Source organism: Mauremys reevesii, linkage group 3 (assembly GCF_016161935.1).
Source record: "Mauremys reevesii isolate NIE-2019 linkage group 3, ASM1616193v1, whole genome shotgun sequence".
NCBI classification, from domain to species: Eukaryota; Metazoa; Chordata; order Testudines; family Geoemydidae; genus Mauremys; species Mauremys reevesii.
The window spans coordinates 14,363,702-14,391,403 of record NC_052625.1 but is presented as its reverse complement, the minus strand read 5'-3'; the positions used below and the strand labels follow the sequence as shown (position 1 = coordinate 14,391,403).

Genomic DNA, 27,702 nt, shown 5'->3' with positions numbered 1-27,702 from the left:
AACTTACCTTTCCAGAAAATAAGTTCTGAGCTTTTCTGAGTTTGCACTGACAGGATTTACCACTTGGTGAACACGGGCAAAATCTCCCAAACATTGCTCTCAGTCTCAAATACACTCAGTCTGGCACACCATGTTCGTAAAAGGACAGCTCCCCTTAACCAAATCACAGACCTCTTACTTCACCTATCTGAGTAATGGGGGATGAAAGGGGTGGAGGGAAGAAGCATGCAATTATCCTCTGACAAACAACCCATACTGAGAGACATTTGTTTTGTAAACTAGCATCAGAATGTTGGGTATCAGGATTCCTGAGTTCTGTTCCTGACTCTGGGAACAAACTATGATCTAGAGCTTAGAGACAGCACAGAGAAATGTAACAATGCCAGTTTGGGTCATCTGCAGGGAAGTGAACCCAGGACCTCTTGACCTAAAAGCATGAGCCCTGACAAAATGAAAATTAGAATTAAACTTACATTTTTTTAACTGATGCCTCAAAGCTGTACTTTTAGAACCACAACATACTTCATAAAGAAATTAAAGTTCTGTTCTCAGTGATATGCTACATATTTCTTTTTTGCTGAGCTTTCAGGAAAGGATACGAATCAACAAAGTGAAGAACCACCACCAGTACAATGTGTTGTGTTTAGCAAATAATAAATAATAAATCAGTTTCGCTCTAGTTCTCTCTGAGCTATGTGACCCATTGCTCTTTTATGTTTGTACGTTCACTTTTCACTGTACTCGGTTATGTAACTGTTCCCTCTAAGTTGGAAATTTCCAAGGCGAACAAAAGCTCCAGTGATTATGTTCTTCCTGGTCACTAAGGTGATTTTTCACTAACTTCTACTCAGTGTTTTTTTACAGTTTTAATCACGTCTATTAGGCTTGCTGTGGTTAGGCTGATCGATTTGTTTGGACTCTTAACTGAATGCACTTTCCAATATTTGACTGAAGCAATAGCTCCTGTAATGTAAGTTTAGACTAGTTTAAGGATGTAGGGAGAATAAGTACAGTATTTTTTTCACTGCATACCATGTTCTCTTTATTCTGCAGTTACGGAATCTGGAACTGTTTTACCATGGCAAGCATCTCTTTGCACTCTACAAAAACAGATCTGTCTTTTCAGAACATACAGTCTATTAAAAATAGGACATTTGTTCTCTAAAATTACCTTCAGAAATAGCTAGGTTACAACCTGAACTGTAGTGTTTATCCATCTTTGGCAGCAGCAATGGCAGATTTAATTTTTTCCCTATCCATAGCACGACTTACTCATGACATATCCTCAGCCTGTTCTTTAGCAGTGAAAGCTACTGCTGGAACTAAACACAAACCACAGATTCCAAATTTCTTACAGAGGCCTAGATTTGCTATGTAAGGAACACCAACTAGGAGGCTCTAGGAGGGGGTTTGGGTGCTGGGTGTGGGCTCTGGGCTGGGAGAGTTGGGGTGCAGGAGGGGGTGCAGGGCATAGGGCTGGGCCAGGGATGAGGAGTTTGGGGGGCAGCAGGCAGGCTAACCTGGGGATGGGTACCAGAGAGGCCTCCTGCCAGCAACAGCGAGCTCTGGGGGAAGGAGGGCCCTCCCGGCACGACACTCACCCAACCCCCCTCAGGCTGCTGCTCAGAAGGTCCAGCCAGGATAAGCCCCCCCATCGGAGTTGCCTGCTGGGGTGGGGGGGATGGTCTGTCATGTGCCTCCTTCCCTCCTCCTTCTGCAGGTGCAGCAGCTGCCTCAGCCTGCCCCCAGCGCCGCTCCCTTGTAGCCAGTAGCGGCAGGAGGGACACACCAGGGAAAGGGCAGGCGAGGCTGGCAGTGGGAGAGGGGGACACTGCGGGGAGGGGGCATGTGGGGGCAGCAGGCAGGTCTGGGTCTCAACATTGGTTGAGCCGCATTTGCGGGAGCCTGGGTTCCAGGGGCCCATATAACTTATCACCCTTGCATCAGGGGGTCACTGCACTACCCCTACCACTCCATCCCAGGGGACATTAAAGACAATCACCGCTTCATGCACATTGACCCGTGAAAGCCATGGTTGGTGTATGTGTAGCTGAAATGGATAGGAATGTTCTTACTTCTCCATAAATTCTGTTCTTATTAATTTTTTAATGGATTTGTTTTAAAATTGCCTTTTTTTGCATTAATTTTGTTACAGAATACAATTCTATTGTTTGGAACATCATTCATTTTTATTAGTTCACAATCTATGCTGCCCAGTGATCAGCAGTTCTCAAAACAACCAATTACCTGTCATTGCACAGTGTCACTCATGAGATCATTTACAAACAAAGTTAATAGGTGCAATGACAATGTTATTTTCCTCCATGTACAGCAATCACCACAATTCCTGCCAGGCCACAACAGAGCAGGGCCAGGTAGAGCACACTACCACAACACACACTACTCTTTCAAAGCCTCCCTGAGCCGTATAGCTCCACATCGAGGTCTTCTATTAGCCCTTGTATCTGCTGTTCTAATTCAGCAGACAGCTGCTCCACATTCACCCCAGTGGAAACTTTTTCCCATTTGCTTCACATATATTATGCAGGACAAAGCAGACAGCTATAACCATTGGGATATTTTTCTCATTGAGGTCCAATCTTGTGAGTACAAGACAACGCCCAGCAACCCTTCAAACAACCAAACACATATTGAACTGTCATTCTGCACCGGCTGAGCTGGTGGTTGAATCATTCCTTGGTGCTGTCAAGGTGGCCGGTGTACAGCTTCATGAGCCAGGAGAGCAAGGAGAAGGCTTGGTCCCTCAGGATCACTATTGGCATTTAAATATTCCCAATGGTAATTCACTAGTCGGGAAAGGACGTCCTTGCTTGTAGCTTTCTGAACAGTCCTGTGTTCTTAATGATGTGAGCATCATGCACCTTCCCTGACCAGCCCATACTGATGTCAGTGAAGCGCCCTCGGTGATCCACCAATGCTTGCGTAACCATGGAAAATTAGCCCTTTCTGTTTATATGCTCAGTGGCAAGGTGGTCTGGTGCCAAAATAGGGATGTGTGTGCCGTCTATTGCTTCACCGCAGTGTGGGAACCCCACTGCTGCAAGTCCATCCACTATGTCCTGCCCATTGCTGAGAGTCACAATCTTGCATAGCAGGAGGCGATTAATGGCCCTGCATACTTGCATGACAATGGCACCCCCAGTGGATTTCCCAACTCCAAACTGATTCCTGACTGAGCAGTAGGAATTTGGCACTGCAAGTTTCCACAGTGCAATCGCCACTCACTTCTCCACTGTCAGTATAGCTCTCGTTCTCTCGTCCCTGTACTGGATGGTTGGAGTGAGCTCAATGCACAGATCCAGGAATGTGGCCTTGCCCATCTGAAAGTTCTGAAGCTTCTGCTCATCCTCTCAAACTTACATTATGATGTGATCCCATTAGCCAGTGCTTGTTTCTCGGGCCCAGAACCAACACTCTATCATCCTCAGCAGCTCCAAAAATGCCACTAACAACCTTGAACTGGTTTTCACTATGTTCCACAGCAATCTGTCCTTCAAGGAATCGTCATGTTCCTCACTCATTCGGTTCTTCTTGTGCACCCTGTGCTTGCAACATTCATGAAAACAGTGCAGAGTCCATGTCCTCAAAGGAAACATGTACAACATCTTCAAAAGATGAGTGTGGCAGCTTAAATTCATAACTTTGCTAGACATCAGACTCAATAAAGATACTGGATTTATGGCTCACTACAACAATCTGTAACCTGCTAACTCCCCTGTATTATACAGACTGAAGTGTTAATTGCCCACTTCACATTGAATGGTTTCTTGCAACGTGTTATGCATAACAATCTGTTCCAATTTGTATTTAGCTGTAGACTTGTCTACACTACCGCACGGGGTAGATCTAAGATACACAACTTCAGTTACATGAATAGCGTAGCTGAAGTTGACGTACTTAGATCTACTTACCACGGTGTCTTCACTGTGGTAAGCCGACAGCTGACGCTCTCCCGTTGACTCTGTTTGCGCTTCTCATTCTGGTGGAGTACCAGAGTCAATGGGAGAGTGCTCAGCGGTCGATTTATCATGTCTATACTAGATGCGATAAATCAACCTACGCTGGATTGATCGCTGCCCGCCGATCTGGCGGGTAGTGTAGACAAGCCCTGTGATACTGTGAATACCTTTCCCAGACCTGAAGAAGAGTTCTGTGTAAGCTCGAAAGTTTGACTCTTTCACCAACAGAAGTTGGTCCAATAAAAGATATTACCTCACCTACCTTGTCTCTCTAAATTCCAGAAACTCAGAAAGAAGTTGTGACCACCTTAAACTAAGCAGATTTTCAGAGAGTATGTCATACTCTTTCAGTGCTGGACTCTAAATTACAATAGAATACAATGAAGTACTGTTCTCCCTTCATGCCATGACCAGATCTTTTGCCTTTAAAGTTCTCAGCCATGCAGCCAGTAATTAACATCACCCATTCTTGCTGGTTTTTTTTAAATAAAAACAAAAAGCTTGTATGAAGAAAAAGAATTGACTCTTCAGTAAAAAGGAAAATGGATAGTGTTAGCAATGCACATATTTTCTCTATACATTTCTACTGTCAAAAAGGAGTAGCTGCAGACTATTCATGATATAAACAAAAGTTTGCCTTTTCTGGTAAATTGGAGGACCTCAGTGACAGGTATACATTGCAAGTGACTAATAAAGCATTTCTACTTTGAATAGTTTGCAGTTGATTTATAAGTGCACATTTCCAATAATACGTTTAACATTAACTGGATTTGTATATTGGATGGAAAGTAAACAGCTCTAGGGAAAAGGGAGAGTCTCCTGTCAGAGGACGCTCACCCAGACCAGAACATAAGTTTAAGTTTATATGGCACAGCTCCAAGGTTTATTAGCAAACCATAGTACAAAAATCAAAACATTTACTTTCTGATGCCACTGAAAATGTATCCTCCCAAAAAAAGACTTCAGAGGAAAAAAATAGTTATGAAGAAATCACAGAGAGGGAGAATGAGATGAAGAGGTATAAGCAAAGGAGAAAAGCTACACCAAATTTGAAAATAGAATCAATGAGGTGTAGAGATACAAGAAGATATTTTTAGATGGCAGAAGATAAGACTCTTGTATGAAGAGGGATAAGGGCGTTAGAAAGCACAACAGATTAAGCTTAGAAAGGAAAGAGAAAAGGCTGGTGATAGATGAGCAAAGAATGGCATGAGTAGACAGAGGAAAAAGTCAATGAAGTAGGCTGAAGCAAGGCAATTTTAGGACAGTTTTCAGTCAGCCCCTAACATGAATGGGGAGCCAGTGAAGCTGAGTATTTGGTGGGGCTGACTAATGTTTTTTATGCTTCTTTGACAACCATCTATAAAAGACAGGCGGCAGCATCATACCAAACATACAAAAGACATAAAATCTCTAAGTACAGTATTCACTTGAGAAAGTGTCAAAATGCAAATCAAGAATACGGATGCTACCTTCCTGAAGTTAGAGGAGTTAGTATCTGTTGTAGTAGACCCAGCTCTCAACATTTTTAGCAATCTGCATGCCTAACTGGGAAGGAGGAGAGGGAAAAACAACTCATTTCCTCCATATTGTCAACAGTCCTTAAAGTGGTCTGAAAAAAAGCGTGTGGGGATCTGTCGTAATCTGGGAGCAGCAGTTTTGGTAAAGTGTTTTACCAGAAAGAGTGGACCCCCTTAGCGACCCAGCTCAATTTCCCCCCTTTTTCCTGTGTCAGCCACCCCCTCGCAACACACTTCTTTATCAGCACTGAATGTCACAGCTCCAAATGACATCAATAACATATTTATGAGTTGTAGAAAATAGACATTTTAATTTTCAATCTCAATAATATGAGTAAAATAAAATCCAGCAGAAAACATTAATAAAATTAGCCAACACAAACTAAATGTTAAAGCTTGGTCTGTTGTTGCTACTGAACCAGTCATGGAAGCATAGCAAGCTCTGCATGTTAGTTCTTTAAAAAGCCTTTCAGACATAAGACAATTGATATTGGTTTAAATTCAGAGATGGCAAACCATAAAAAGTGATTGAGTTATTGACACATTTACACTTTAAAGCAGGGGATAACTGACATTGCATTGGAACATCCTATATCCTGTTTAGTGGTTCTAATCAGCTGCAGACAGAGATCTATGAAGTATCTGTTTGACTGATTTTGAATTCTGGAAAGATGCACTTCCTACAGAGCTTTTCATTGCCTCTGTTTAAACAAATAAAATATTTAAGTTAATTTGTTACACAGCAACACACACATACCCCCTGCTATCAGGTGTCCAAATGAAAACAGTCTGTTCTGAATAATTTATTCCTGAATCATCAGCTAGCTATCTTAAACAAATCCATGAAAAAACCTTCAAAAGTTTTATCAAACATCACATCCACATTTTTACTTTAGAAAAAAAAAGTCCTGGCTGTTAAATTACAGACTGGCAATAATACATGTATTTTCTTGATCACAGTAATAAAAGTACTACAGACTCCAAATTTACTCAAGACATGAATGTAATAATGAGCAATTAAGAATAAACCCCACAGAGAGATCAATGAAAAAAACTATAAAGCTATTGTGACCCTAAACCAAAGATTCAGTGAAGCAATATTTAAAAACATATACAAATTTAACTCAAATGTTACCAGCTGATGAGAAACCTAATTAAGCAACGTGTGGTGGCTTATTCAATAAGAGCTAGATTCCAATATATTTATTCTAGGGCTGTCAAATGATTAAAAAATATAATTGCAATTAATCACAAGATTAAAAATAATAGAACTGTGATTAATTGTGACTAATAGCACTATTAAACAATAATAGAATACCAATTTAAATTTATTATAAATATTTTTTGATGTTTTTCTACATTTTCAAATATATTGATTTCAATTACAACACAGAATACAAAATGTACAGTGTTCACTTTATCTTTTTTACAGTACAAATAATATAAACAAAAGAAATAGTAGATTTCAGTTCACCTCTTACAAGTACTGTAATACAATCTCTTTATCGTGGAAGTGCAACTTACAAATGTAGAATTATTATTGTTTTAAATAACTGCACTCAAAAACAAAACAAAGTAAAACTTCAGAGCCTACAAGTCGAAGCATGAAGGGGCATACGAATGTTTTGCATATCTGGCAAGTAAATACCTTCCAACAGCAGCTACAACAGTGCCACGCGACCCTTTGTTCTCACTTTCAGGTGGCATTGTAAATATGAAGCGGGCAGCATTATCTCCCATAAATGTAAACAAACTTGTTTGTCTTGGCAATTAGCTGAACAAGAAGTAGGACTAAGTGGATTTACATGAGGTGAATAGAAAAATATTTATTTTGTTTCTCTTTTTTACAGTGAAGTATTTGTAATAAAAAATTAATAATTTAAAGTGAGCACTGTACACTTGGTATTCTGTGTTATAATTTAAATCAGTGTATTCAGACTGAATAGTCCATTAACTCACTGAGTAGATCGGATTTTGCTTAATAAAGTAAATGAGAATTTGCTGGATGTACTTTAGAGAAAATGGTAGTTTAGAAATAGATTTGCATAATACTGTGTTAAGCATATTTGAAATATGAAAAGGACTTGCTAAAATAATTCAAGTGAGTCATGAATATTGTTTATAGAAATGGAATCCTTTTGCTGTGATTTTTTTTAAATAGAAATCAAATTTCTCAGAAATGCCTGTTACGTTTTCCCCTCCTGCATCATGTTTCCTTTGCCTGCCTCCCTCTCAAAAATGGCAGACTATAAAAGTATTTGTAAATTAGTTTGCTATTGAAGGAATCCAGTGAGGGAAAAAAATAATTCCAACAAGAACTAATAAATATAAATATACACACACACACACACACACACAGTGCCACTCTTTTTAATGGTCAGGGTTTTTTTTTTCATTTGCTATTAATGGGATGCACTCATTTCTAATCTTAAGACATGGGAAAAAATGATAAGATTGGGTAGAAAATTTTAAAGCTCTTCCATATTATAGTGACGGGTCACTTTAGAAATGCATAGCTAGAGAATGTCCACTGTGTTGAAAATGCACAAGAAATCTGGACAAAAGGTGAGGACTGAACAAACAGGCTGTTTCACATAAAAAGCTATTAATTAAGCAAAGTAAATGGTGCTTCAGTAGGATTCAGACCCGTTTGCACACCTTCCAGTCACATTCTGATCTCAGTTAGAACTAAGACAGTGGGTACTAAGGACAGATGTAATGGGGTAGAACTTGACCTTGTATGCTTAGCATATGCTTGGTTTTGCTTTAAAGTGATATTTGGATTTATTTCTAATTTTGTACTAAACCGAGTGAATCACACTAACTATGCTGTTAAAATAAAAGATTCCAAGGTTTGCCAAAATATTGCAAAGGAAGAGATACCAAATAGAAAACCATTTCCTATCTAAAGAGAATAAAAAATCATAATGGGAAAACAGGTTATTTGGTTATCTAGGTAACTGAACTGTAAATGTTTAAAAAAGAGCTGCAGACTTAAAAATTGAGAATCCAAGCTCAAGTTTCCTGCAGTTGGGTGGAAGAAGCCATCTCTTTCAAACAGATTGTGACTACATAGAGTAGCAGTCACAATAAGAAAACTGCAAACAGAACTTTATGATTGGTCTTTATTTTATGAAAACTATATTTCACGAGTCTAATCCTAAATTAAAAGCATCTGCAGATTTCCCCATAGTAAATATTGCCTATAGCAAACCTGGTGCCTTGTAGTTATATCCAATACTAGCATTTGTTTGCAGATAACAACAACATGTTATAGTTTTAGCATATTCTGTGTATGGCAACAGAGAAAACTTTCAAAATAATTCTAGCATAAAAACCAGGAAGGCTGAATGAGTGAGTGTTTGCCTTCTACACCTCAGGACACCCTGAGCTGAAGTTAAAAAGGCTAGGAATTGGATTTGAGAGCTCAATTCTGGACTATGTGGGGAAACCAGATTATACCAAAGAAGGTGAGCACAGGTGCAAGCATTAATCAATAGGTAAAATGTTTTAGTGTCTGAGTTTCCCAAGATCAGATCTTTTAAGTTTTAAAAATGAAGATAGCTCACCTGCCCATTTTTCCCCAGCTCCATTTCAACAATTGCAACAGGGGTGTTTATTTGATCGACGTGTCTTGACTGCGATTTCAAATCCACTCTCCAGTTCATGTTTTTCAAGGTGTTGTCCCACCTACTTTGATTTATCAGACTCTCTCGAATTTTTGTTCTGTGGTTTTTCCAAAATTTTGCAATGACTGCAGCCTGATCTGCTGTGATACCTCCCTGCTTTTTGGTTTGGGCAGTAAGAAAGGCCTCCAGCTGGTTCAAATCCATGTCTGCTGAAGCTACAGACTGGGGAGAAAAAAAGAAAGAAAAGCCTGCTTGAATGTATTTTTTCACAATCTAAACAATCTACAAAAAAAAGCACATCCATACATTTTCAAACTTTTATGAAAGTCATTTTGTACAAGAATATTGTGGGCAAATCTAGGAACCCTGCAAAAACCATTCAATTGACTGTTGTATGCAACTTTCTCTCTATTAATTACCCCAAACTTTTACACCACATTATCTGGAGTGGCTTAGTCCCATAAGGAACAGTGGTGAAGAATTAGGTAGCACATACAGAAACAGTGTGTTTGTGGAGGAAAGTTAGGGATAGTGGATGGAGGTTCTCTGTGAAACAGGAGGATGGGGGAGTGTGCAGTGTTTCCCCAATCAAGACTGAGACAGATGAGAGACAGAAACCCTGATTCACTAGAGTGCTCACTTTACTGCCACAGTACTCTCAAAGCAGCTCAATCTCCACATCAGAGGACGAGAGACCAAGACTAGTAAATATTGCAAAGGTGGGTCTCCTTGTGGAGGTAGGTTTGCCATCGTTTTGGAACCTGTCCTGCATCTTCAAAGTACCCAGTAAGAAACAAAGCAAGCTATTCCATGTGTTCTTTATGTCCCAAAAATATTTTCACCTTCATTTAATGTAGTATTTAAAGGTATCCTCATGTTAACAATTATACATCTATGAACTAATTTTTAAACTTAATTATTATTCTGAAGTACCAGTGGATGCTGTTTCATGTACTGTGTCTGTGTGCTGCAAGGAAGCTCCATTTGGTTATTTAGTCCTCCTCTCAACATGGTGACAGAAATGATTATTCAAAAACTGTCTCTGATAGATGTCAAATCTGACTTTTTCTCCAATGATGATGATTCTAGAGCCTCATTTTTTCGTTGTCTAACTGGGGGGCATGGATCAGTGTTCACATTACCGTATATTCCGGCGTATAAGACGACTTTCTATATTAAAAAACAACCCCCAAAAATCGGGGGTCGTCTTATACGCCGGGTATAAACAGCGGGCGGCTGGGATTTAAAAGGCTCTGGGCTCCCCGCCGCAGCGGGCAGCCCAGAGCCCTCTGACTCCTGGCCGCGGCTGGGATTTAAAAGGCTCTGGGCTCCCCGCCGCAGCGGGCAGCCCAGAGCCCTCTGACTCCCGGCCGCGGCTGGGATTTAAAAGGCTCTGGGCTCCCCGCCGCAGCGCGCAGCCCAGAGCCCTCTGATTCCTGGCTGCGGCTGGGATTTAAAAGGCTCTGGGCTCCCCCCTCGGAAGGGGGGGTCGTCTTATAGGGCGAATATAGGCCAAAACCTATATTTTAACTGTAAAATTAGGGGGTCGTCTTATACGCCCCGTTGCCCTATACGCCGGAAAATACGGTACATTCCGCGTCAGTACCCGGCCCAGGCCGGGGAAGCTAATGATCCAACCAGCAGACCAAATTTGGTGATGAATCCTGGTCATGTGCCACATGAGGCACATTGTGCATATGCTAGGACGACGACTGTTCAGACTGCCATAGCGTTTTCCCCTAATATTTAACCTAAGTTTTCCTTGCTGCAACTTAAAACAGTTACCTTTCGTCTTGCCTTCAGTGACAAATGCATATAACTGATCCCTGTCTGCAAGATCTGTTTAAATATCATAGAAGCAATTAGAGAATCAGAAGACTGGAAGGGACCTTGAGAGGTCATCTAGTCCAGTCCCCTGTACTCATGTCAGGACTAAGTATTATCTTTATGGAGATAAAGGAGAGAGTGAGACAAGACTAAAAACCACTATCCTCAGTTTTTAACCTCTATTGGTAGGTCTAATTTCCATGCCATTTTATTCTTGTTGCTCTACTATATATTCTAGGGGCAAAATCCTGGAAGGTGCTAAACACTGCTGATCCCACTGAAAACCCTTGGGAGTTGAGGTCTCTCAGCACCTTCCAGGATGAGACCTAATTTGTCCCTTTTAAAAACTGCACTACCCAAAACTGAACCAGTGCTCCTACTGGGGCCTAAACAATGTGGAGAAGAGAGGAATAACTATCTTGTTCCCAAATTCTAATCCAGCTCAGATATCGATACTTTGTGTGGTTTTGGACAAGTCACAAACTATGTATCTCAGCTTCTCCATCGGTAAAGTGAGGATAATAATTATGTACCCTGGAGAGGTACTGCAAACTAGTTAATATTTTGTAAAGCCCTTTGAATAAGTATTAATTTTTCCTTCCTCCCACCCCCTTTTCATCCTTAATAGTCTGGGATCAGAGGATAAGAGGGTAGGTGCTGCCAAATGCTGGGACTGACCAACAGAGGATGGATCACCTGGTAATCACCTGTTCTGTTCATTCCTCTGAAGCACCTGGAATTAGCCACAGTCAGAAGAGAGGATATTGGGTTAAATGAACCGCTGGTCTGACCAAGTATGGCCATTCTTATGCTGCTCAGGCAGGGTTCATTACTTTCTTACAGATTGAATGAGTGTAACAGTAGATGATTTAAAAAAATTAAACTAGATTAAAACTAACTAGACTGGCTGGCAAAAGAAATGAAAGCTTTATGTATACAACATAAACGTTTATAATGTGTGCCCCCTTTCTTGTATTACAATACAATACAGGTGATTACCAGGTGATCCATCCTCTGTTGGTCAGTCCCAGCATTTGGCAGCACCTACCCTCTTATCCTCTGATCCCAGACTATTAAGGATGAAAAGGGGGTGGGAGGAAGGAAAAATTAATACTTATTCAAAGGGCTTTACAAAATATTGTAATACAAGAAAGGGGGCACATGTTATAAAAGGTTCTGGATAATGACAGCAGGATTCTGCTACCCACAACACTTACAGCCAATAACAGTATATGCTTACATCAAAGTATATACACCATACTCCACTGCCTGTGTATTTTTTCAGAAGAAAAACAAGTTGTATCCATAATGGGATTCTGTTTTCCCTGCTAGAATAGAAAGCATTTCTTCTGAAGCTTTCACAATTTTTTCAAAGAAGGCAACTATGCCACAGAATTCTCAAACTGGCCTAGCTGCTACCTCTTGTGTGATTCAAAGGCTTATAAAACGAAGAAAAAAACAAAAACCCTTCAATATGTCTAGTACACATCTCTAATACTTATTTCTCTAATGTGACCAATATTTGTGCAGACTTTGTTTGCTTTTATGGCAGAGATATTTATCTCAATTAACTCTAATGGCCCTGTAAGTGGAAAAAAGAGTACCAGTCTTCATTTGCCAAAAGAAAAATTGGTTTCAAATGTCTTTTTTTCACGCAGAAGATTGACAGTTAACAGGAGTGTGAAATATTTTCTGTCATTTTATCAATATGAAAAATATTCTGTCTGTGCATATGTGTGTTACCAGTTATCTGACATTTGTGTAAGTTGTGGAGAAGAACGGAGTAGGCCGAAAAAACCCTCTATAAACTTGTTTATAGCAACACAAATAAAGAGCAAGACCAACTTGAGATACAAGTTCATTCATTCAGCTATGCATAAAATTGGCTCCTGTTCTATTCCTCCTCAGATGCAGTAATATATATTACTGTACACTGACCAAAGCAGGAGTCTTGTGGAAAAAACACTACATGATCACGTAATTAAAGACTTCATCCTAATGCATATGCATATTGGGCCAAAGTAAGGTTGCGTAGGAAGGTGAGGTGATTTCCTCACCTTCCTCACATACCCTCCTCCCATCCAAGCTTCTGCCCCCCACCCCGCACACGGCAATTCTCCCTGACCCCCATATTTTACCTTTCTGCAGAGGACCATTAAGAGCACAGAAGGGAGTCTCCCTGCTCTCAGTTCCTGTGTCTGGTGCCACAGCAGCTCATGGCAGTCAGGAAGCACAACTGCAGGGAAAGTCCTGCTCAGTCCCTGCTGCCCTGGGATGGAGCATGTTCAGCATAGGTGGCGAATATAAAAGGCCTGGGGAGGCTAAGCCTGCGCTCTGTCTCTTCCCCTCCTCTCCACCCCCCCTCACCAGATGTCCCTGCTGCTCACCACGTCCCTCCTCTCCTCCATCCCCATGAGGTGCCCCCATCCGCGATATCCCTGAGGGGGGGGGTGGAGAAGAGCGGTGGTGGTGGGGCCGAGCGTGGAGGAGGCCTGGGGCAGAGCGGGGGTGGAGTGTGGGTGGGGCTGTGGGCAGAAGAGGCAGGGCCGCAGGAAGAAGAGGCGGGACAGGGTGCTAGCCTCCCCCCAGGGGAAGCTTCACCTGCCACCCATGATGTTCAGCTTATCTGTGGAGATGGTACTTGTGCAATCTGATTGACACACATATGCTGTGAGCGGGATCTAACACTGGAGCTGTGTGGAGAACATGAAATGCAATTACCCGAGAACTCCAATATTTCAAAAGTTGGTTTTGCTGGAATAAAAACCAAACCAGCTCTATTTAACATGCTCAGTGCAGAGGAACTCTTCAGAGAATTTAGCCGCTAAACTAACAAAACTATTGAGCAGGTACAAATGGATTTTTTAAAGATTTATAACTTGACCACATTTGGGCAGATTTTCATGCAGATAGCAAGAAACATATCACTGCCACCAAGGAGACTCTACTGTTTAATTCTGAGTTCCTGCTTCATGGCATGGAGGGGCTAGACCAGGGGTGGCCAACCTGAGCCTGAGAAGGAGCCAGAATTTACCAATGAGCCACAGTAATACGTCAGCAGCCCCCCATCGGCTTCCCCCCCTTGCTTCCAGCGCCTCCCACCCACCAGCAGCCCTGCCAATCAGCACCTGTCCCTCCCTCCCTGCACCTCCTGATCAGCTGTTTCGTGGCATGCAGGAGGCTCTGGAGGGGAGGGAGAGCAGCAAGGGCACGGCAGGCTCAGGGGAGGGGGTGGGAAGGGGTGGAGTGGGGGCCAGGCCGGTGGCAGAGCCAGGGGTTGAGCAGTGAGTACCCCCTGGCACATTGGAAAGTTGGCACCTGTAGCTCCAGCCCCGGAGTCGGTGCCTATACAAGGAGCCGCATATTAACTTCTGAAGAGCCGCATGTGGCTCCAGAGCCACAGGTTGGCCACCCCAACCTGGTTCTCTGAAATGGCCCAACTGCTTTAGATTAAACTTCTCCCCTACCACCCTGTCCCTTCCCCCATCAAAAAGAAAAAAGAAAAGAGAAAAGAAAAAAAAGCCTAAGGCAGACACCCGGCATGGGAATTTTCAACCCAAATGGTTTATGTTTGGCAAAGTTGTAAATAACTGAAAACAAAGGTCTGATAAAACAGCAGGCAATCTTACCTGTAAGCATCACTTCTTGCACTACCTATAATATGATTTATGGACTCTTTATGATACGTCAGCTATTGGTTCTAACTCAAATTAGAACAGTGCCGCAGGACTGAAAGTTGGCATCCAAGAGTGAGATGCTAATAGACAAAAAATAAGCAGAGTTCAGTTATGGTGCCTGTTCCTCACAGGAAGGGACTTTGCAGAGAAACTAAACACTTTGTCAAGTTACACTTTGCCACAAATCAAGGGGCACAGCAAAGAGCTCCTAAAAAGAGCAAGGTGAAACTTGCTAAACTAGTCCATTTCACTGCAAAAGTTCCTTACTGAGCTCAAGATGCAGTATAATTGGGACGTTGCTAAAGTGGGTCCGTTAGAGAGGAACGCTTAGTGCTACTTTTATAATTTTAAAACATAAGGATGACAGGAAATAACAAATATTACAACTTACAGAGCACAGCTAACTCGCTCACATTGGTCTGTATATTGACTGCTAGTTATGTTTCAATGTAAATTATATAACCCCATGTTTTCATATAGTCAGAGCCAGTCTGCTACCATAAACACTATAGTATGAAACAAAGGAAGAAAACCAAACATCCTAAGTAGCAATCAAACTACATATGTGCAATGTGGACAGTTAGCATTGCTACGGGAACCTTAATTTTTTCCCATCCCAACTGTATTAAATTTGCAACCATCATGAGGCGTTAATGTTGTGGATTTTTAAAAATTAATTTGCATTTATCAGATGCATTATATAACATAACATTTCTGTATGTTATTCAAAATGAGTAAATTAAATCTGCCATTGCTGCTGCCAAAGATGGATAAACACTACAGTTCAGGTTGTAACCTAGCTATTTTTGAAGGTAATTTTAGACAATCGATTCCCCCAAAACTTCTTTAGGTTTACAACTATAGAGGAGGAATTTTGATTTTTTGGGGTATAGTGAACAACTAAGTATTCTTCTGTTTTTAATTGTATATATTCTAACTATAGGCATATTTTCTTTAAAATACTGAGCGTTACAACAAAACATTATATCAAACAAAAGACACAAGAAATACAATGCCACATTAGTTTGTTTTAATATTCCTTCTCATCATAACTCAATTATATTTTGTTCTGAGACAAGAAGACAGATGGAAGTTATAAAGAACCTGGCTCAGCAATTAAGGTGGCTGACAAGCCTTTGTTTTCTTTGGCATATGAATTGTTCCTGCTACCTGTGCAATCCATTCTTTAAATATCCACAAACAATTCCATTGTCACTTCATTACCTATGTAGGAATGACAGTGGTTCAATTCTTGGTCACTTTATTAAGTCTGAGTCAATGTTTTAATTTAAATTTGCTTCAAGACATGATTCTATTCATACTGCATGCAGCATCAACAACATTTCTTTCAGTTATGGAGCTCTTACAGCCACCATTCTTAACAATGCCCATTCAGTAATCAACCAGAATGCGTAAGTACAGTGAATACTCTTTTTTGCAGCGTCTATGGACTAATCTTAATTTAGGTTAGACGGTTTTAATTTTTAAACTAAATATATCATCTTCATGCCTGATTGTGCATTTTCCCCTCACCCTCTCATGTTCTGGGACTTATGATCATTATTTAAGGTTCTGCTTATACCAGGATATTGACTGGTTGCTACCAACCTTCACCAATGGGTCCCCCCAAACCAGTGATAAAAATGGCCTCACTGCCACCCAAAACAGTACAAACTCATTTCAGCAACATTACAGGAAATGTTCTTGAGACTCAGCGGTGCTGAAGAATGCTTTCTCCCATTGGCTCTAGCAGTTAATTAATTTTCAGTACTGGTTCAGGAGGGTGCACTACTAATTACAGTCAATTTCCTAGTGTAGATGGAGCTTAAAGTGCAAGGAAGGTCAGGTTACCTTTCTCTAAAAGCATCAGGCAAGATATCTGACTTGTTGATAAGTGTGTTCCAAAAGGACATATCCTGTGTTCAGAGAACTAAAGATGACATGCAAAGGGAGAGGTAGGTGGAAGGGATTGGGGTGGCTATACCTCTTTTTTGTTTATTAATGGAGTAAAGAGAACCAAAACATTTCTCAGAAAAAGAAAAAAGAGTAGGGAGTGGGAAGGAGACTGAGGTGTGAGCTTGAGATTTTGTTTTGTTTTTCTAAACACATTCCCAAAAAGAAATTAGGGATTCAATTTGAGAAGGAAGAAACACAAACTGCTGCAAACTAAAAAGACTGCTGTTCATTTACAACAGCGAATGATAACAGATAGTTAAGCATATGTCCACTCAACATATGTCCACTCAAAAATCATCCATCATTAATCATAGAGTCTTTGGAGTAGGTGTTTATTCTCCCAATGGCATATCCTTTGCAGAACTGACGTGTTTTAAGAAAACTGCGCTCACTTTGCCAGTACTTCTTGCCAGGTTACACAATGGAATTAGACAAGTCTGCACTTGTACAGGGCCTTTCATACTCCAGGGAATCCAAAGTGAATTATATTAGCAAGTTTGAAAGGGTTTGCACAGGTGTAACTCCACTGAGTTCAACAGACTTATTACTGATTTATTCCAGAATGAGGTCCTTTAATTGTAAACTATATTTAAAGATAATGACTGAACATAATCACAGAAACACTTTGACCCTTCTAACTGACAGGCAGTAACATGATCTAGTGCAGAGGTTCTCAAACTGGGGGTCGGGACCCCTCACGGGGTCGCAAGGTTATTACACGTGGGGTCACGAGCTGCCAGCCTCCACCCCAAACACCCATTTGGCTCCAGCATTTATAGTGGTGTTAAATATATAAAAAAGTGTTTTTAATTTGTAAGTGAGGGTCGCACTCAGAGGCTTCCCATGTGAAAGGGGTCACCAGTACAAAAGTTTGAGAACCACTTACTAGTGGATAATATACTGGAATACAAATCAGGAGAGCTAAGCTCTATTTCTATTTGTGTTATTCCTTGACTTTAGCAAAGCTTTTGATACCGTCTCCCACAGTATTCTTGCCAGCAAGTTAAGGAAGTATGGGCTGGGTGAATGGACTATAAGGTGGATAGAAAGCTGGCTAGATCGTCGGGCTCAATGAGTAGTGACCAATGGCTCCTTGTCTAGTTGGCAGCCGTTATCAAGCAGAGTGCTCCAAGGGTCGGTCCTGGGGCCGGTTTTGTTCAATATCTTCATTAATCATCTGGAGGATGGCATGGACTGCACCCTCAGCAAGTTTGCAGATAACACTAAACTGGGAGGAGTGGTAGATACGCTGGAAGGTAGGGATAGGATACAGAGGGACCTGGACAAATTAGAGGATTGGGCCAAAAGAAATCTGAGGTGGTTCAACAAGGACAAGTGCAGAGTCCTGCTCTTAGGACGGAAGAATCCCATGCACTGTTACAGACGATGGACCAAGTGGCTCGGCAGCAGTTCTGCAGAAAAGGACCTAGGGGTTACAGTGGATGAGAAGCTGGATATGAGTCAACAGTGTGCCCTTGTTGCCAAGAAGGCTAACAGCATTTTGGGCTGTATAAGTAGGAGCATTGTCAGCAGATCGAGGGATGTGAACACTCCCCTCTATTTGGCATTAGTGAGGCCTCATCTGGAGTAGTGTGTCCAGTTTTGGGTCCACTCACAACAGAAAGGATATGGAAAAATTGGTAAGAGTCCAGCAGAGGGCAACAAAAGTGATTAGGGGGCTAGAACATATGATTTATGAGAGGTTGAGGGAACTGGGATTATTTAGTCGGCAGAAGAGAAGAATGAGGGGGGGGATTAGATAGCTGCTTTCAACTACCTGAAAGGAGGTTCCAAAGAGGATGGATCTAGGCTGTTCTCAGTGGTACCAAATGACAGAACAAGGAGTAATGGTCTCAAGTTGCAATGTGGGAGGTTTAGGTTGGATATTAGGAAAAACTTTTTCACTAAGAGGGTGGTGAAGCACTGGAATGGGTTACCTAGGGAGGTGGTGGAATCTCCTTCCATAGAGGTTTTTAAGGTCAGGTTGACAAAGTCCTGGCTGGGATGATTTAGTTGGGGATTGGTCCTGCTTTGAGCAGGGGGTTGGACTAGATGACCTCCCGAGGTCCCTTCCAAACCTGATATTCTATGATTCTGGCTCTACTGTGTGACCTTGGGCAAGTCACTTTACCTATCTGTGCCTCTTTCTCTCATTTCCCCTTCCAGTTTTTTGTCTGTCTTGTCTATTTCAATTGAAAGCTCCTGGAGGCAGGATATGTCGTCTTCACATGTTTGGTCAGCACCTAGATAATGCAGTCCCCCGGCTCAGATGGGGTATGCAGATGCTATAAATACAAATACAAACCATAAAAAAAGTCAGAAAATATTTTTTTATTTTGATTAAGTAGAATTTTAGAGCTCATAGAAGCAAGAGTCCAAAATCCTGCTCATACTACAAAAATGCTACTAAATTACAACACAGCAACAATCAATATGGTCAAAACACAATTTAGTGCGGCAGGAGGCTGTGATTTTCAAAGCCACGTAATGCATTTAGTCTCACAACTTCCATTAGTTTCTGAATTTACTGTGATTAAAGAACACCCTACACTGCAAGGCCACGCTGCTTTAACTTGTCAGGAACTACCATGTCGCAACTGGGTCCCGCAACACAATGGCTTTTTCTCGTGGAGATGGGACCTATTGCAGTATCTTGTCCTTGATACAGGCAAGCACTGTGCAAACTTTGCCCACACAGCCTCATCAATGGCTCTACACTGACCAAGCGTACTCCTGCTATACTACCAGGGGCCTCTGTTGAGCAGACACTATCCCATAATTTTGCAGTTCTGTGATGCACATAAATGAGGACTAAGATAAAACTAAGCCACATGAAAAATATTTATCCTGGCTCTGAACTCCTGGTGTTAAAACATTCAGCGTGCTACTTATCCTGCGCATGGACTAAGTTTACATAAAATACTTACTATTCCAATAGAAAAGATGTTTTTATCATTAAACCACCAGCATGAGGGCAGGAAAGAAGTCCGTTAACAATGGGCTAAATCATATTCTATTCATGTGCGTAATCTCATTTAAATTTGCATGACTATTTACCTTAGCAAGTAAGAAGAGCAAGATCTAATCAATGTATTACAATGGCATTCCCATTCTGCCATTGTTTTGTGAACAGATTATGCAAATTCTCACAGGTACAGTGACTTTCTGCTACAGATTTTAAACTGTAAATTATATTAAAATCAGATGTTTTAAATATAAATTGTTTATAGAAAGCATTTTGCACTATATTATGAGCATTCCAATTCTTGTCCTGGCTAGGTTTCTTTCTAGAGAACAAACAAACAATAACAAATAGTTTCTTCATAGTTTTTTCCTTTCATTCATCTTCAGCATATTTCCATTAACTCTTAAAAGAAATCAGCCAATACAAATGTTACTTCAAATACTGTTTCCTTAATGGAATATATTTGATAATCTGGAGAGGTTGGAATTTGTCTAATTTTCATTAGAACCATTAGACATGTGCTCTGGTATGCACAGCAGGAAATACAGCTTTAAATTCATTATCTTTTCTGAGAAATAGAGTCTGACAAGCATGTAATAACAACGAGAAACAATTGGTAAAATCCAGTGGGAAAACACCCTTAGTTTCCAGAAACAAAACTTTACTTGTCAACAGTTATGGCAGGGTTCCAAGAATTTGCCATGGCAAGACCTGCAGGCATTGTCTTTAACTAACCATCAAAACTGAAGATTGCTGCCAATTTTTAGCACAATGAAATCAAAGGCACATAGAAACAAAAACAATTCATTACCATGTACCCTATTAATAACTTGCCTCATTGGATTTCTTGTCGGCAAGGGTGGTTGTTTTGTTACAAATAGTTTAATGATGATTCTCCTAGAAATACAACCTTTAAAAACTTTTTAAGGCATCATAAATTCAGCACATGCAGGGAGAGCATGACCAAATTCAGAGATAAGTAACTAGATGCAGCTCCATACCCTTTAATGGAGCTGTACCAACTCACATTAGCTCTGAATGTGGCCCAGTATGTCAACATACTTCCATACTTCTACATACAGTTAATCCCTATAAATATTAAGCAATTACACATCTCTTTCATTAAGTGTTTTTGAAATAGGATATTTGTTGGATTTAGAGCCAACACTGGACCAAGCCATGCCTTCATTTAGGGCACGCAGCCTCAATACTACTTGTGTCTGTACTACATGTGATGAGAAAGCAGGAGAAATAGCTGTTGGATCCAGGTAGTCCTCACTATCCTTCTGCAGAGGGGATCTTGTGCAGTCAAACCAGGTGCCCAACACTGTGATATATGTTCTGCCGTCAACAGGAGTTTACGTCAGGAGAAATCTCACAGGATTTCTCCATATGTAGATATCGTCTCATCTCTGCAATCCTGTATTTCCACCCCAGATTCCCTCCCATGGCTGCTAATACAGCCATCTCCATTACATTGAGCTGTTTCCCATAGATGTGCTCTGAATGTTAGTCAAGTTCACTTTCCCAAGTTTCCCACGATACAGAGGCGGTTTTCAAATATTTGGCAGGTTGTGCCTCATGTAAATTATTTATTTGAGCGTAACAGCTCTCTCTTAAGAGAGTCAGCATTAAGGCAAATTAGATGCAATAGTCTGTCCATCCCTTTTTTCTTACCTTGTGAATGTGGCAAATGACCTCCTGAATAAAAAGAGAACATCTTATTCAGAAATCACAACACACTTAATCAACCTAGTAGGTTTTTAAACTGTTCTCTTGTTTTTTTAATCCATTGGGGGTATTACAATTAAAGGTTTACTTTATTCTATTTATACAGTAACTCAGAAAATTGTTTTGATTCGGCCCCTTACTGAGCTGTGATTCATGTTTAAAAGTGAAAAGAAAAAGTGTTTATTTGCAGGGAAGAACGGATTTTTTAGATAACTACAATGAAATACGTGTCAGGTTTGCCACCAGTAAATTCAAAAGGGATATTATCACTTAAAGCTCAGAAGTTTTTCTAGAGAATAAGATTGTTTGGAATCTTTTTTTTAATCCTGATTTATACAGCTATTTGGTCATGGAAAGAGAGACTGCCCTGGTTACATCACTGGATATTCAATGGATGTGTGCGCGCAAATTTTTTTTCTTCAAGTTGTTCTGGTTTCTTTAACCTTCCAAAAGAAGAGGTTACACAGGCTGCAGAGCGGCAAGGTGGATAACTAACTTCTTCTGTTAACAACCAAGATCTGTAAGCATTTCTGAAATTTCACACAAAAATAGCCCCATTACATCTTTCCTGCCTTTCTAATCATATTACTAAGTATGATTTCATACACACTCCTTACAATAGTCCCCAGCTCTGCATAGGGAAGAAAACAAACCCTTTCCCACATATCACTGCTATCCTTCCCTACTCTTCCACTTTCTCAATGTAGCTGATAATTACTCCTCCATAACCTTCTAACACATGATCATATTTTTTTGGACTCCTTAACCTGAAGCTTTTCACTGATTTTTTTTTTTTAATGTTATCACTAGACCATAATACTGTTGATGTCTGGATTGATTCACACAGGCTGAGACATTTTTAGATCAAGACTAGCCCGCAACTGAATGCGAAAGAGCTTATTATTATATTTTAAAATCCTCTAAAGTGGCCACATTTTTTCTCCATCCTGCCTCTACCATCAGTCTGTCTTGCACTTCTGACAGTTTTAAACGGGCACTTCAGGGATGCAGTGCCTCCTAAAGTTACCCACTTCAGAAAGTGCCAATTCACTGTGACACGAAGAGTTGTTTTGGTGACAGAGGAGGGAAGAAGGACTGATTAAAATAGACAACCATCAAGTGAACAACAATGTGAGACCCTCTGCTGTGGTCATAAATAGTATTTCCTGCAAACTTACCAATCAAGACTCAAAACTGTAGCAAAAAAGAAAATTTTCTTTAAACAAAGGATTAGTCCCTATGACTTATCTGTTTGGATCAACTTAAAGTTCATCTTATGTGCTTTACACCGAATGATCAACAATTAAAAACAGAGTGCTCCCCACCTACTACTAAGGTTAATTATAGCCAGGTCCCTACAAATGCTGTCTGCATATTTGGTGAAAAGTTTAAGGAGAGAGCTTTCCTGAGAGGACATAAACTACGGACAGGTGAGAGACAGAGCATGCATGTGCAAACGTAGGGAGAGAAAAATGAAATGCACATGCATACTGAACAATTATTACTGTAAGGGTCACACCTGAGGATGTTAAAATTTGAAGTGCTTTGTCTGTCCGAGATTGCTCAATTGAGTACTATCTCCATAAACTTCATTTCTAGCTTTGCTATCAATCTCCTGTGACAGTTTAAGAGAGGGTTTTGTGCTGCATTCCCACTATTTCTTAAATGTATATATTGTACATGGGTGACTGATTCCCACAGCCATTTTATTTATTAAAAAACTGAAACACTATTTCTACGGTTCTGTATAACCAGAGGACATATTTTCTGTAGGCCTTTTAAAACCATATTATACTATGATTCAGTCCAAAACTATTTATAGTTCAATATTCCCCATCCCCGTGGAGGAGCTATATTTGAGATTTAAAATATTAAACAAGTTGAGACCATTTGCAGCACTACCTCTTAAAAATGAACAGAAGGCAGAGATAAAATGCACAAGAGCAAACACAGATTCAGACAGAGCAGAAGAAACACCGGGTGTGAGACAGAAGAAAACTCTAGGGAAGGGACTAAGAGCTGGGAAGACAGCGAGAGGAAGCAGTGGAGCTTGTTATACGACCTGCCTTGCTCCAAAAAGGCCATGTGACTGCCCTTATTTCTCCTTCAGAAATAAAATAATAAGCACTCCATTTATCAGGTTTTCTCCAAACATTTTGGGGAAATTACTTGCTGCTCTGGACTGCTGCTTAATGTCTAATCTGGTTTCACTCAGTACAGCTAAAAATAGAAGTTAGGTCAGCTCATATTTTGAAGACAGGAGGGAACGGAAGTTTTAGTCCTCTCTAAATTTATCATGAGGCAGTGATTAATTGAGGTCATTCTTGGCAATTATTACTGTGTTATTTTGCATGTTAGTGTTCTCCCAACAAATGAAATCGGACAAAGTATAAGCTCCTACATAGTGATTTCCTCTCTGTTACTTAAATCACAGCAAAGACAATGAACAAACACTTCATTTTCCTGCATCCTTCAATCATTGTCAATTCTGGCTCAAAGCACCTCATCAGTCAGGACAGGAAATTAACTCTCCATCTTTGCTACTCAAGGTGTTCAGCTTTCTAAAACGCTCAAACGCAAAACGCTGCTGATCATATTTTAAATAGAGCTATAGGCTGCAAGTGAGATCGGCCCTCAATCAATGCAGCTATAATTGCAGCCAAGTACCATCGCCAGAGCGCAACAATCCATTCCTCCTCTAGTACCTTCAAGCTTCTATCAGTCATGTTGACGTACATCATGCTATGGAGCCAATTCTAGCTCCCTATCCTGCTTTCCCACATTCTGTGGTGGTATTCTGCATCTGTGCAGCTCTGGGCAACAGCCAGCGCACTGCTAATCAGTTGGGAATGGGACAGGAAGAAAAGAGGAGTTCTTGTAGGTGCGACCATCATCATCTTCAGCCTGAAGCTGCCACCTTCCATAGCAGTTGAGAGGTCAGAAAGCAAGAGGAGGCAAAGAGAAAATATGGGGGGTTGGAGAGGAAGAGAGCAAACAAATGGAAATAAGAGGGAAGGAAGAGAATGAAGGAAGAAAACAAGGTGTTGAGCAACACTGGGGGGGGGGGGGGAAATTTGTTGTATTGTATTATCGGTTCTATACAGACTTTATTAAAGACACTCTATATATACATACACACACACAGGACCCAATTCTTGTGTCCAGGCAAGCTGGGCTCCAGGCAGGTTGCAGTGGGGTAAAAGGTAGCTTTAAGCCACATATGCTTTCCCCTGATGCTCAGAGCTACTGCAGCCTGTTAGCCCCCCTGTGTAACATGTACCCCTGATGCTGTTCTTCTGCCCTACACCCACTAGGTATGTTAGCCAGGGCTTGTTGGAGTAAGCAGTACCCCAGCCATGTCACATACTGGGTCAGGAGATCTTGAGGGGAGTGATGAATAGACAACTATTCTGGCTCTATGCCAACCAAGGATTCTCCCATACGCAGGGAATCCTCAGCTTCTTAATCAGGGCACTGAAGCAGTACAAGGAGGCCAGAGCAGGGGCCAGGATGTGGCCCACTGTATGTGTAAAATAAGTATTAGTATTTCTTAGAAATTTCAGCACTGTAATAAATTCTAAGAAACACTTAAAAGAAAGTTGATATAAAGATTGTGAAGTGTCAGTACAATCAGCTGAGGGAAGACTGCAGTCGAGCATAAGCAGAGAGTGTCTTTAAGGAAGCCTGTATAGAAGTGATAATACAATAAGCAATAACACAAATATTTTTACTTGTTACCTGTCTAGCCTTGACTTTCTATAGATCTATAAAGTGCCATGCGCACCTATAAATAATAAGTTGCTGGCTTTTGCTTTGAGAATGTAAATCTTAAAGAACAGGTGCTTTTAGTCCTTGCACTTGAAAAATGCCTCTGGGTAAGAATTTCCAAACCACTTGATGCTGGTTAGAATCTTAATTAACTATTCTTAGATGGGTCCTTTCTCATAGTATGTGAGCATACAAGATTTTGACCTGCCCCAGAATAGCCAATAACCTGATGGTTGGAGCACTTACTGGGGATGTGGGAGGTCCAGATTCAAGAGCCTGCTATGTCTGATTTCGAGCATGAACTTAAATTATTAAAAGAATTAAAATAAATTCTAATCACCCATTGTAATGATTAAATCTTTAAAAAAATGTATTAACTATCTCACCTATTATAATAAATAAATAAGCAGCAGCCGTTCTGACTTTAATGCAGCTCATCCAGAAATAGAGGGATACATTTAAGATGAATCTTAGGTCTGGGCTATGCTACAGATCTATATCAGCCTAATTATGTCGTTCAGGAGTGTGAAAATTCCACACCCTGAGCGATGTAGTTATACCGACTTAACCCCCATGTAGACAGCGCTATGTTGGTGGGAGAGCGTCTCCCACAGATAAGCTACCACCTCTGGGGGAGGTGGATTAACGATGCTGATGGGAGAGCTCTCTCCTGTTGGAATAGAACATCTTCTTTAAAGCACTGCAGCTGAGCCAATGTAGACTTGCCCTCAGTTTTAAAAAGAGGCACAAAAGTCTTAGCTGAATGAAATCTTTTCCAATTACCCTAAAAAAGCAGCCTGATTTCACAGATGTCTCATGAAAGAGAATGGACAGAATCCATAACCCACATCTGACTTTTTTTTTGAAATTCCCAAGTCAAAAAGACAGATCCAGTCCCTCAGCACTTGTCATCACCAACAGTAACCTTATAGACCACAACTAATAAAAATGTATAAAAAGGAACCATTTTAATTTTCATAAATACCCTAAAAAAAAGTAAACGGAGCACTAACAGCCATTACATCATATATACTTTAACACATTCAACAGTAAAGCAACTTTACTTTCAATCTTTAGCTAGTTTAAACTTTCAAAGCCAAAACATATGTATTAAAAACAAATATTTCCACCCTTTAAGTTTTATCAATGATGACTGAATTAGATAACAATACTTGCATAGAAAAAAAATAGTGAAGAAAGTTGTCACAATGTCAAACTTCGGAATGAGAGAGAGGGTACCCAAAAAAGATCCAAATAATAATAAAGGATGTTTACAACTTAATAGTACAACACTTAGCTCTACAGTTGTGTGTGTGTGTGTGTGTGTGTGTGTGTGTGTGTGTGTGTGTGTGTGTGTGTGTGTGTGTGTGTGTGTGTGTGTGTGTGTCGAGAGAGAGATTATATGTATGGAATCAGACAGACAAGATCATCCGATTATTTTATCCAAAGTGACAGGAAAAACCCAAAATAAGAGGAAACTGTACTATGATATTGGCAGGTCAAATCTTTCCGGCTTTGGATAAGACTTATTTCATAATTCTGGGAATTATATAAGAGAGGTAGGTAGGAGTTTCAAATATTACTGTGTTTTAAAATAAGCTGACAGTAGAACCCTCCTCACGCTTGAGCTCAATAAAAACAGCAAGAGAAAAATGACAAAATCCTCTTGCTTCAAAAGGGAAAGTGCATCCTGAGAAGTGTTTAATGAGGTATTTCAACCACCAAGCAGCTCAGCCATCATCTTTCCCAGACAAGAGCTGTAAAGCTTTATTCCTTGGAGGCCAAGCTAGGGAAGGGCTGAAGAATAGCGAGAATATAAAGGCAAAGCATTCCACTCCCCATTCTCTCCAGCATGGCAGGGACACTAGAGTTTAATCACCTTATTTGTGTAATGCCAAAGGTGTGATTGACTCTTCAGAGACAAACAAAAGGGCATGGCCCCTACCACAGAAGAGCTTTTGATGTTTATCACTTATTTGACATGGATTTCAACAGGATTGACTAGACAGCTCGTGTTGATTCAGTTCTTGAACATGAACAGCCTATTTGCCCAAGGAACTAGAAAAATCTGTCTGGCAGACACTTTTCCTAGAGCTTCATTGTTGCAATTCTGAGATTTAAAGGAGTCCTAAGAACACACTGTCCAGTCTGAAGAGGAAGTAATCGTCATCCTCTAACCGTGTTCACAAGGATTCTGGACTACAAGGCAAAAGGTGAAATGCTTGGAGGAATTGGTTAAAGAAGTTACAAAGACAAGGGCTTGTCTACACTTAAAATGATACACAGCGCACCTGCACCTCAGTGAAGACACTACTTACACCGATGGGAAGAGTTCTCCCAGCAGCATAGGTAACACACCTCCCCGAGAGGTAGTAGCTGTCTACGCCAGGGGTTAGGATAATTTAACGGCATGGCAGTTATACTGACCTAATTCCCTAGTGTAGACCAGGCCCTAGACACTAAAAATCATGGTCTTAATAAAGATACTAGAATTATGATTTATTACAGCAATCTGTAACTCACTAGCCCCCTTTTCTGTCCTATGACTGCAGAGGTATTAATGGGCCACTTCATTTTGTATGGTGCTGTAGAATGTGTGTTAACTACTTATGCTGAACAATCTGTTCCACCTTGTATTTTACTCCTGAT

General features: G+C 40.6%; 1 protein-coding gene across 2 annotated transcripts in view; it reads right to left on the bottom strand.

The window, feature by feature from the left end:
* COMMD1 (copper metabolism domain containing 1) overlaps nucleotides 1–27,702 on the bottom strand; it is a 121,249-nt gene that overhangs the window by 72,278 nt on the left and 21,269 nt on the right. For both annotated transcript variants that reach the window (XM_039528839.1, XM_039528840.1), the window contains exon 2: nucleotides 9,070–9,351. In XM_039528839.1, coding sequence (XP_039384773.1) covers nucleotides 9,070–9,351 — 282 coding nt within the window. The remainder of the gene's footprint in view (nucleotides 1–9,069; nucleotides 9,352–27,702) is intronic.